The 11,652-nt window shown below is 34.9% G+C and overlaps 2 protein-coding genes across 2 annotated transcripts; one reads left to right on the top strand and one right to left on the bottom strand.

Moving 5' to 3' along the window:
• The first annotated feature begins 1,475 nt into the window (after positions 1-1,475).
• LOC18043903 (transcription factor MYB124) lies at positions 1,476-6,442 on the top strand. Its single transcript, XM_024185309.1, has 12 exons — positions 1,476-1,977; positions 2,114-2,160; positions 2,271-2,327; positions 2,469-2,541; positions 2,856-2,911; positions 3,046-3,225; positions 3,327-3,535; positions 3,650-3,795; positions 3,999-4,141; positions 4,210-4,421; positions 4,522-4,667; positions 6,047-6,442. Exons 1-12 carry the CDS (start codon positions 1,897-1,899, stop codon positions 6,155-6,157), a joined length of 1,461 nt encoding a protein of 486 aa, XP_024041077.1. The 5' UTR covers positions 1,476-1,896; the 3' UTR covers positions 6,158-6,442.
• A 1,174-nt stretch (positions 6,443-7,616) lies between these two features.
• LOC18043902 (UDP-galactose/UDP-glucose transporter 3) lies at positions 7,617-10,579 on the bottom strand. The gene is made up of 7 exons (XM_006438584.2): positions 10,191-10,579; positions 9,708-9,805; positions 9,483-9,610; positions 9,116-9,146; positions 8,818-8,921; positions 8,540-8,661; positions 7,617-8,239 (listed from the first exon to the last, which is right to left on the bottom strand). Exons 1-7 carry the CDS (start codon positions 10,292-10,294, stop codon positions 7,831-7,833), a joined length of 996 nt encoding a protein of 331 aa, XP_006438647.1. The 5' UTR covers positions 10,295-10,579; the 3' UTR covers positions 7,617-7,830.
• Positions 10,580-11,652: the final 1,073 nt, after the last annotated feature.

Here is an 11,652-nt window from a genome sequence, read left to right as displayed (position 1 = left end):
ATTTTTTTTTTAAATCTTAAATAATATCCATATAATATGATGCTTGACATGAAAATCACAAGGGGAAAAAAATTGAAAAACCAGTTGAAGCAAAAGGCAGAGCCAGTAAAACCATTAATGCCAATACAAATAAAAACTTTCAATTTTTCAAAAAATGAACTCGAACTCTCACATTTACATTTCACACGCACTAATTAAGAAGGTTGAACTGGGGCTTTGTCAGAAAATGGCTGGAGCCTCATAACAAAAATCTACAAGGAAAAACGACCAACCGCAATTCACGTCACTGTCACTGACCAATCAAATTCAAGTAAACACCAACCGCTAGACATCCTAGCCAATAGAAAAACGACCGTTCGTTCCACTTGCTATGGTGCGCGTGGCTTTACGCTTGCCTAAATTTTGAAGTCGCTCAAATTGCATGATTGGCCAAGAAGAAAAATTGAAAAAATAACCAAAAATTTAAATGGAAATAATGAATTGTGAAGGTTAGGTCACGGATTTCGTCATGCCACATTTAAAAACAGTAACATTCAAAATCAAAACAATTTGAAAATAAAAAGCATAGAAAATGCAGCATGTTGTAAACTTGCGATTATGACATTAAGACCCTTTCCTGATCAGAATTTCTCTTGAACAAAAATTCATATATTGATTGGTGGTTAATAAATGAAAAAAATAAAGAAATTAAATTCTATGCATGACATGTATCATAATATCTTTAAAAATTTTAAAAATTTTAGATCAGAAGAGAATCCTTACACTTGATTATGAGCAACACTACTTGCTATTTTTTATTATTTTTAAATTTTTATCCCACAATAACAAGAGACTCAATCTTCTATCTTATAAAATAATCACGTCATACTCATTTGTACAATTGTAAATTATATCAAATGTAAGTTAGCCGTGAAGTCGTTTTATATACAAAATCACTAAAAATTACAGTTGGCTAGAAATTATCTTCGGTTAACTCTGTGACAATTCAAATTGGAACATTAAACGTAAAACAAGTCAAATTTATTTCCAGATGTAAGAAAAAATAAATTGACTTTTTTTTTTCTTGTTGGAAAATAAGGTTGTTATTAGGTTTTAATTTGGTAGGGCGTGGTATAGTGGAAGTGTGGAATGTGGTGGTGAGAGTCCACGCCACCATTCATTAAAAGCCATGTCGTGGAATTCAGCGTTATTTTCAAACTGCCCTTCATACCCGCGCACTAAAGCAAGAATCCGTTGATTTAAATTAATATTTTTATCCCCCTCATATTTAAATTACTAAAACAACCCAAAATGTGGAGTAAAATATTGTAATCTTGCAAGAAAGATGGTGCATTTCAAAAAGGTTCCACAGAGAGAGAGAAACAAATGAACCAAAACAATACAGCATCATTCATTCAGACACACATCAACATCTAACAAGTTCCAATCTCTACAGTCTCTTCATTTCTTCACTTGTTTCTTCTTCTCTCCAACTTTTCCTGAATCTTATTTTATTATATGATGTATGTAGATGCAGTGTCAAGTTTCAATGTACTTTAGTTTTAGATCATATAATCTTACGTATTCGAACCCATTACTCGAATATCGAGATCAACCATCAAAGCATCGCCGTTTATAGTCTCCATTCTGAATCATTTTCATTTTCTTGGAGTCACTTTTTAGAATCCGAGGCATAGCAACCATAGAGTTCTTGAGAGCTGCTTACGATTCCGTTTGAACTAAACAGTTTTTCTTTTTTTCCCCCTTTTTTTCCCTGTAAAGACCCGTCCAAGGAAAAGGAGAATTTTTATTATAAAGACTTTGGCTTTAGCATGCGTGTGTTGGTTTTGACAAAGGGGAGGAGCGTCCAAGATAAAAAAGAGCCACAAAGAGAGTGAATAATTAAGTGAGTAAACAATGCAAGTACCCAAGAAGAAGATTGGCTCCAATGAAGAATCCAAGAAGAAAGAAAGACATATTGTCACTTGGACTCAGCAGGTTCTGTCTCTTCTGTTTTATTAGTCTCGTTTTTTCATTTATTCAGAATGGGATCCTTTTATGGAAAAATTGAAGTTTGCTACTTCTTGTGAGTTTCTTGGCGGGTTATCTTATCTGGGTTCGTGTGAATTTGCAGGAAGATGATATATTGCGTGAACAAATCAGTATACATGGAACTGAGAAGTAAGGATTTCGTTTATTTTTATTTTTATTTTTTAATGGAAGTGCTCTTCTGTTTGATCACTTAATCGGACAATTTGAAATTAAGGGTTTTGGTTTTGATATTTGTACAGTTGGTCAATTATTGCGTCCAAATTCAAGGATAAAACAACCAGACAGTGTAGAAGAAGGTTGGTGAAGTTAGATCATTTTGATATTGAATCAATGATCCTCTGTTTTGTTCTTTGACAATTTTCATGATATTTATTACACAATTTTGAATTTTTGTTTTAAGTTTTAATCTGATGTGGTGAGTGATATTGAAATGGCAGATGGTACACATACTTGAATTCAGATTTCAAGAAAGGGGGATGGTCGCCGGAGGAAGATATGCTATTATGTGAGGTATTTGATGCTCTTATTTGCACATTCAATACCATAGGTTAAGGTTAGTTCAATAATAATTACAGCAAAAACTTTTCAAAACTTTCATCTCTTAGATTTTACTTTTGGTCATTACCTGTCCTTGTTGTTGTTAGTAGTAGGTGTTGTGTTTTTGAAGCAGAAAAATTAATGAAAGTAGGCCAGGCTTATAACTAATTGCTATGTTTCCTGTCTCTCAAAAGTTAAGCCAAAAAGCACACGATGCAGTTCTGTTTAAATGAGTATTATTCAATCATTGAATGTGTTTATAATATGATAACCTAACCGGTCTGCAGGCTCAGAAGATATTTGGTAATAGATGGACAGAAATAGCTAAGGTGGTTTCAGGCAGGTATACAATTTTTATATTTTTTGAAAAAAAGAAAAAAATTTATATAAGAAAACTGTTCTTTTACCCTTGTTTGTGCACTCCGCTTTATCTTTGAGATTATATGATCAATACTGCTCATATTTCTGTTTATGCAGAACGGATAATGCTGTCAAGAACAGATTCTCCACGTTGTGCAAGAAGAGAGCAAAATATGAAGCCTTAGCAAAAGAGAATAACAATGCATATATAAACCCAAACAACAAGAGAATTTTATTCCAAAATGGGTTCGGTACAGATGGGACTCCAGAAAATGCAGCACCTGTTAAGAAAGTGAGGTAAAGATGGAATGCCAAACTACAATTACCAATAATAATAGCATTTAACAAATTCATTCCTGTTAATTCACCAAGTAAAACTTGTTCTTTTTCCAATTCAGGAGGGCACACATCCCTGATCTCACAGAAAATTGCAACTTTGAGAACAGATCACATAGGCAATCTGGAACAGCTGCAAATCAGCATCTAAGATCTCCTTTTACTGTGTTGCCTCAGAACTTCCCCAGCATCACCCATTTGCCTGCCAAGTATCATGATGCTAAGGAGGTCTCAAATGATGGTGAGCCCCTGTTGCAAGGTTTCTGGAACTGTAAGTCTACTAAATTTTGGTAGCTAAGCCTGAAAGGCACCTTAAGGTAAAAAAAGTCTTGTATTAGAACTATTGAAATCCAAAGGTTAATCTATTTTGCTGATCTGGTAGCAGCTCAGAACAATAAAACTCAAGGAACATTTCTTAAGAAGGATGATCCAAAGATAACTGCTTTGATACAACAAGCAGAACTTCTCAGCTCACTTGCGCAGAAAGTTAATACAGAGAGCACAGAACAGAGTTTGGAAAATGCTTGGAAGGTAATTTTTTTTTTTATTTCACTCTTTTCTTTTAGCTATCTACAACTGTTATTCGTAAGTGCATCATCTACCAATACATATATGGGGATTAGATGTTACTCCAATGATTAACTAATACAGATAATCCCAGAATTCCACTTTGGAACAATTTGAATGGTGATGCTGCATGGATTCTAATATTTTATTGAATATCATCAATTCAGGTTCTCCAAGATTTCCTGAACCGAAGCAAAGAAAATGATATTCTACGATGCAAAATCTCTGATATTGATTTGCAATTGGAAGATTTTAAAGATTTGATAGAGGACTTGAGGAGTAGCAATGATGAAAGTAGATCATCTTGGAGGTAGAAATCTAGATTGAAGAACGTTTCGCTCACCTTAACATGTGTGACTGATGATTGACATATTGCAGGCATCCTGATCTGTTTGAGGACTCTCCAGCTAGTTCTGAATATAGTACTGGATCAACTCTGATCCCTCGTCCAGCTGGTGATACAACAGATCAAATTGATGCTGAGTTAAGTGCATTGCATCAGGCTATTGGGACAGAATTACAATCAATTGATATTGCTAAGCAACATTGCTTAGTGGAACGGGAAAAAGGGAGTGCAGACTCAAAGCAAGGTAATTAAATCTTATATACGATTGTTTTCATATTCTATTATTGAAGATAAATTCTACAATACTACGTTTTCCTATGAAATACCTAATTTTCTTGCACTAGGGTTATTTACTTCTGGTGGTGAGGACACGAACAATGATGGAGCTGCCTCCACCTCATCAAGTACAGAGTTTAGTTCCCCACTCCACGTTACCCCGCTGTTCAGATCCTTAGCAGCAGGAATCCCCAGCCCAAAATTTTCAGAAAGTGTAAGTCATCTTTAATCTTTGAGTTCCAGATATGAATTCATTAGTAGAAGTATCAAGGCTGACAATTATCAGCCTAAAGTGGAATTAGTAGCAGCAGGGCTAATAGAAAGCTTGTGAAGCCCTGATATGTACTGTCAGCGAGTTGTAGTGGTGAAAGCTGTGAGAACGGTGGTGGTGACGGTTACGACTCTATCCCTGCTATTTATCAATCGATTCATAGGACTCTAGGGGTTGCCAATGATTAAGTCATCATCTAGACACTGGAACCATCTAGTAATTATCAAGACATTGTTTCATTCAAATTTAAAACCTTAATTTAGACCCATTATGCTACAATATGACTGAATCCAATGTAAACTCGGAGTCCAAAGCTTTAGGAATAAATTTTATATTCTAGTTCCAGAATTCAGTCAACTCCTATAAACTTCAATGGTAACTTCATACCCAGCTGGGTATAATTTAAACTAGGTCAAATTTAATCTGTCTTTCAGAGAGTTAAATACTAATGGAAACAAGAGCAGTAGAGTTAAAGAAACTGATTTTTCATCTCTATCTAATAAAACCTTATAGCATACATAACGATCATATAATGTCAAACTTCAAATAATTGATCAAACAAAGGGAACCTCTGAATAGTTGTAAAACTAATTCATACCAGATTTCTATCCCTCTTTTTTCTTCCTCTCACAAACCTCAGTTTCAAAGTGTTTGTCTTCTCACCAATCTTCTTTTTCTTTTTTTTCCCTTCCCCTCAGGCCAAATATTCAATTTTACTTTCATTAATTAATAAATAACCCAATGACTCGTCCCACATGCCTATTTGCAAATCATTAGGAGCTAAAAGATCTGGTAAAGATGGTTATGAAACAATAAACCAAGTACTCGCAGTTGAACAACTACAAAACTGTTGTGGGTGTTAGTATTTGGATTCCTTTCTACAATCTAGGCAATCACTCCACTCTCATGGCCTGTGGGATCCTAGAAGTTGCTTAGCTAGCTGTGACCAGACTGCTTCTCGATGATCCAAAACTAAAAGTTGCTTCCAAGTTTAACTAAAGATTATTTCTGCTTGTGTCAAATAATAAGATCCCATGATAGTTTGTTAAATGAAATGAAATAGATTGTCTGACAAACTGATGATAATCATTTTTCAATGTTGTTTTCTACTTTCATGCACTCATAAATTTCCATGAATCTTCTTCTGCACTTTTCAAACTGTTTCTATTTTCATCTTCTCTTTGCCTCAAGATGTGGGCATGTGAAGCGAACACAAGAGTGCAATCAAAGTTCACACCGCATGTTGATGTGATTTATGATTACTTGTTTCAATTTTTCACATGGGGGTGACTAATGTTTTCCTTTTTGTTGCATATTTTCAGGAGCGGAATTTCTTATTAAGAACACTTGGCATTGAGTCTCCTATGACCAATCCAAATCCCAATCCTTCACAACCACCTCCCTGCAAAAGAGCCCTACTCCAAAGTCTATAATCAACTTCTCTGATCCATCTCACATTGTCACTTACAAAAACCTACTAGTCTTAAAGCCATTATATCTCATCTTTCATTCCCTGGGGGAATGTAGCATATATTGAGTTTTTTTTTCTTCCCTTGTTTGAGTTCTGTTTCCTAGGATTGCGGCCATCTCTGCCTAAAATTTTACAAAGAGGGCATCTATAAGATCTGCATTCCAAAACCACTGATCTAGAATGTTGGGCATTCTAGAACCTCAGAAACATCTAACAATATGTTCTGAGCTCCTTTTCTTCTTTTAAACAATTTTTTTTCTTTTTTATTTTCCCTCCTAGGAGAGTACTATCTTAATACTCACTGAAATCATGTGTGTTTAGTATTAATGTGTGTCATTCTTTCGTTTGCCTTTTCATGGGATTGATTCCGGGCATACTTTCTTCTTCCAACCCAGTTTTTAGCCTTGATTTCTTATTTGTACAGAACCTGCTATATAAAACCCCCCAGTCAGAGTGTAATTATACATCGGCAGCTCGCCAATATATGATTAAAGAAACAGAAAAAAATTAAAGAGGATCAACCAGGTGATTGGATTCCCATTTTGTTGTTTTTGGGTGTGAAAAAGGTATAGAATAAGTTTTTCTGCCTTATAATTTTTCCTCTGATATCTAATGTAATTTAACCTATATGTTATTTGAGTGGAAATGTGTTCTGGTTTTGGTGTGCCTATATTTGTCTTCTTAGCTACTCCTTCTTGCTTTGAATCAATGCATTATCGAAAGTTACCAAAGCAAAGTAATGACACTTTAGAGAAGATGAAAGAAATGAAGGGTTTAAAGAAGCAAAATAATTTACTTACAGAAGACTCCAAAGAATTTGGCTGAGTGGAAACCCCTCTTCTCTGCTCTTTCAATTCTTTGACTGAGGACAATATTGTGGGGGAAGAAGGATCAGAACTCAGCTATTTAGGAAGGTGAAGGTGGTGGTGGTGGTGGTGGAAGACAAGTGTAATTATGAGCTAAGCATAAAGCTAATGGTAAAAGGAGGGAGGGAACCCCTTACAAATTAAAGTGTCTCTTATTGCATATAACTTTCTCGAGGGAAGGTATTGACCGTTTTGACCATTATTACCATGCAAAATAAATCTGAGTTGACATTGCAGCAACCTTTTGGTGTGATTTGGCCTATAATATCAACAAGTAATTAGTGGTAATTAAATCAGAAAGTGTATATGAGAGGCAGCACTCGAATCATATTCGCGGGGTATTGTGATATGGCCCATAATATCAACAAGTAATAGTGGCAACTAAACCAGAACGCGTATGGCAAAACTCGCATCATCTTTGCGGTTTAATCCAATTAAGAAAGCTCCTTTAAAACATGGAGTATGTCCCAGTCATCCGGTAGATTGTCAATAAATTATTGTGAACTTTTTTCACATTGAAACACAGCCACATCCACTGAGTTACTTGGCACAGAATAAATTTGAAAATCATTGTACACAACCAAAATCCAATTCTCACTAACTTTTAATTTTCTTCTTAAAATATCTACCAAAACACAGTCAGTATTCTCTAAGTATCATCTAAATATGGAACCACTGAACCTTATGGTTACAGTGAAGATTTAACAAGAAGGAAAAGAAAAAGGAAAAATAAAGTCAAATGTGAGGTTCAAAATGATCCATTCCCTCTTCACATGGGCTTCCTCTTCTTCTGTAGTCTTTGCAGCTTCCTCCATTTCAGATAGATCTGGTATGACAGCCCAGAGAAGACCATGAGAACGCATCCCCATTGTTTTGATGACAGGGGATTGCCACTCAGCACAGAAGACACCACAATGCTGACAAACTTGCGTGTGGTGGTGATGGTGGTGTTAGTGAGGGAGCCGAATCGGCTAATAGTTAGAAAGATGAAATTCTGACCCACTGCACCACATAAGCAATAGAAAAAAATATCCCAGGCTGCCTCTGGATGCTGCTTGCAGAACTGGATAGCCTCGAATCCACTTCCATGTGGCCAGCCAAACATGTAGAACAAGTTGTATATGGTTCCCCATAAATTCATTCCCAACATTATATCCCAAGCGCTTGTCTTTGGATACCTAAGCAAGACCAGAAAAGAAATAAATTAAAAAAAAAAAGATCATCCAAAAAGCAACATTCAACAAAATTAGATGGAACATAAAGTGAACAAGTATAAGCAAGCAAAACAAATCATATGTTGTTATTCTAAACAAAGTGATGGACGTGGACACAGCTTAATTTAATTATACCATGCCTTCACAGATTCATGTCTCGTTCACTGAACAATGTAAAGGGTATAAACAGAAGCAAAATCAGGAAGATAATGAAGAAGATTTAAGGAGATTTGAGAATTTTGTGGATTGCATTTGTAGACATACCGTGCAGTAATTGAATCCTGAGTAGCATTTGTAAATCCATCAAAAGCGAGGTTCAGAAAACAAAGCCCATATCCAAGAGGCGCATTTGGATGTGCTAGCTTGCTGATAGTCTTTGAGCTAGTCTGAAATCAATTCCCACGTGCATACAAAAAACATAAGCTGAAATATTATAGATCCTAACATTAAGAACATAAATGCATTCCTATATGCTTAAAATAAGTCACACATGCTAAGAAAGAAAATAAAAATACTATTTCTCTCCGCCAATTATTTCTCACCTTCATGAGTGCAAAGGAAGATACTCCTCCAGCAACAAGGAGAGTACAAATATACTCTGGCAAAGTGTATCGTATACCATAAACAAGGGTACCCATCAGCATTACTGCATAGAGGTAAAAAAAATATATAATCAGCAATCATGAAAACCATCAAAATCATAAATTTCTTGGCCTAAAAGTGCATAATAATTTCTAACAGCAAGGGCACATTTTTACAGTTACACAATGAAAACATAAAACTTCTGATTAGAATTTGTGCAGCAAAGAATCATGTTTAAAACGATATATTATAACTCACCTGGAATCATTTTTGAGGATTTTGCCAGAACCTGCAAGTAAGGGAATAGAACAAATGTTTAAAACCAATTAGCTAATTGTTTGTAAGTTGTTACAGAAAACCAAGGATAGCGATGAAATATTTGGACCAAGAAAGTCATGTATATTCGCATGATATGGATAAACGGACAGGAAAAATCATAGTTAAGCAGAATCAACCGAGCCTCTATTCAACTCCTTTAATCAATCATACAACAATACTAATCCATGAGTTCAATCTATTCTGAACAAATCAAGCAGTTAGTGAAGAACGACTAAAACACCCTGCAATAATTAATTTTCCAGAATAATAGAAGAAAAATGTCTAGCACAGAGAAGGTTAAACTTGCCTGAGCTGGGTAACTAATATACTTCAAAGCCTCAATACCCATTGCAGGGCCAATTGTATTTGTAATGCCAGCACTCCAGTAGGTCCACCAAGGAGCACCGCCAGCACTACTAGACCAAAGCTTAAGCACTGCCCATTCATTTAACCCATAAAAAGCTCAATATTAAACTCCATCTTTTCTACAATGAGACAACAAGAAGATGTAACTGGTAACAAGAAGACTCACTTATATAAGACCAAATTAAACAGACCACATTCTGAGCCAAGTTTAGAAATGCCAGATGCTGAAACCTCTTCCCATCTGGACCGAATCGCTTCGTCGACCTAAATAATTTTTTTTTAAATAAAGGAAACAATGTCCATGTAAGAAACAATGCTACATGTAAACATTCAAATAATAGTAGTATTGTAATTTCAGAAGAATGAATTTAAAGATTTTTCAATGTTTATCCTAAGATCAATCAACTAAATCCAACAAATAATCCAATCAATTCGGTAGCTACAAAACAATTCCTATTCGAGTAATTATAAACCAATAATGATAATAACTCCTAATAAATAAACCCAAAATTTGTTATATTTCTGCCATGATCTAATTGCACATTCAGATCCGAAATCAAAGCAACAACAAATATATCGAATTAAGCGATCGAAACTTAGATCAAAATGAAAATCGATTAGATTTAACTTTTAAAAAAAAAAAACTTACAGAGTTTCTTGAAGAATGCCTTGGTAAATGTAAGCTGACCAAATACCGGCAACGCAAAATGCCAAGAGTAACACACGCCGGAAACCACTGCCGTGGTTTTCCATTTCACGTCGCCGGCGAAAATATTAAAATTTCGCGGCTGAATTTGTTTATTAATTTTGAACTGATATTGGTTTGGAAACAACGGGAATTTTTAACGGCCAAAGCCGAACGGGAATTTCTAAAGGGACCCCAAAAAGAAAATGCTGGTGGCTCATACATAGACGGACGGAGCGCGAAGCTACGTGGGTTGTCCACGTGGTTAATTCTTATTGGTTCTACTCACTCCATCCTGCCATTCTGATTGGCTGCACATACGCGGACGCGATCTTTTCTTTTCATTTTTTTTTGTAAGTTAAAAACAGGACAAGTAAGACAGATATTGACTAAATTCAACAATTGGAGACTATTTACTATTTAGGCCACTGCCACTTTTGCTCACAGTCTCATTTGGTACATGAATCGTATCGGCAACAGTGCCTAGTGACTCCCTTGATATGAGATATAATTTTAGAGGGAGCCTTTTAAGTTACAATAATTGTAATATACATATTTTATATGAACCACATAAAATTATAGGACTCATAATTTATGTGATTCACATGAAAGATGTATGTTACAATTATTATAACTTAGCATTTGCCAATTTTAGAACTCCATGTAAATAGTACTAAAATTTATAAATTAATCAGATGGTGCTTCTTGCCAAAAGATAAATATCGACATCACCCACTACTCTCTCTCTATATATATATATATATTGGCACTAAGTACATCATCTTAATGATATTACTAATTTAAATCAATAGGTAAGATTTTGAATTTTTTTTTAAATAGGAGTGGCAAAACTCAAATTTATTTTTCAGCCCGAATTTATATTAGAATTCAAACCATGTGAAAAAAAAATGCTTAAAACAACTCAATTAGACTTCAATTATAATTTATTCGTCTAAAATATGTAGTAAAGAATAGGGGAAATATTACCTTATTTGTGGATAAGAATTTTTTTTTTTTAATGAGATGACATTTGATGTATCATTAATTTATGAATACTGTGAAATTATAAAATCGTTTTTACTGATTACATAATTGCTGCTGCAGTATTTAGATATAAATTTTGTAACTTGTAACCATGTCAAACTTATATTACGAACTCAACAACAGAAAAATTTTTTTAAAAAATATCACTAGTGTAAATGATAGGAGCTTAGAAGTTGAATTGAAGGCATTAATTGGATATATGCTTACTACCGTGATTTTGGGTATTGGGCCAGGTTGAGTCAACTAGACATCTTGACTTGAGAAAGCGACCCAAGAACCATAATTTCTGGCCCATCAACTTTTCGAACACGCGCCAAGAAAAATTCTCCGGATTATTGTTTCGTAAATCTCGGGCAGGGTCATTATCATGGACAGGGACCCG

The sequence above is a fragment of the Citrus clementina genome, unplaced genomic scaffold (assembly GCF_000493195.1).
Source record: "Citrus clementina cultivar Clemenules unplaced genomic scaffold, Citrus_clementina_v1.0 scaffold_4, whole genome shotgun sequence".
Classification (NCBI taxonomy): Eukaryota; Viridiplantae; Streptophyta; class Magnoliopsida; order Sapindales; family Rutaceae; genus Citrus; species Citrus x clementina.
The sequence above is the reverse complement of the archived record's forward strand: the minus strand, read 5'-3'. Positions and strand labels throughout refer to the sequence as shown.

Bases quoted from the DNA above. Each gene is read 5' to 3' on its own strand.
- LOC18043902 (XM_006438584.2), bottom strand. From the start codon at position 10,294: ATGGAAAACCACGGCAGTGGTTTCCGGCGTGTGTTACTCTTGGCATTT. The intron at 9,611-9,707 runs GTGAGTCTTCTT...ATGAATGGGCAG, and splicing joins TTTAATTTGGTCTTATATAA to TGCTTAAGCTTTGGTCTAGT. The intron at 8,240-8,539 runs GTATGTCTACAA...GGTCTTGCTTAG, and splicing joins CAGGATTCAATTACTGCACG to GTATCCAAAGACAAGCGCTT.
- LOC18043903 (XM_024185309.1), top strand. From the start codon at position 1,897: ATGCAAGTACCCAAGAAGAAGATTGGCTCCAATGAAGAATCCAAGAAG. The intron at 1,978-2,113 runs GTTCTGTCTCTT...GTGAATTTGCAG, and splicing joins TTGTCACTTGGACTCAGCAG to GAAGATGATATATTGCGTGA. The intron at 2,161-2,270 runs GTAAGGATTTCG...ATATTTGTACAG, and splicing joins AGTATACATGGAACTGAGAA to TTGGTCAATTATTGCGTCCA.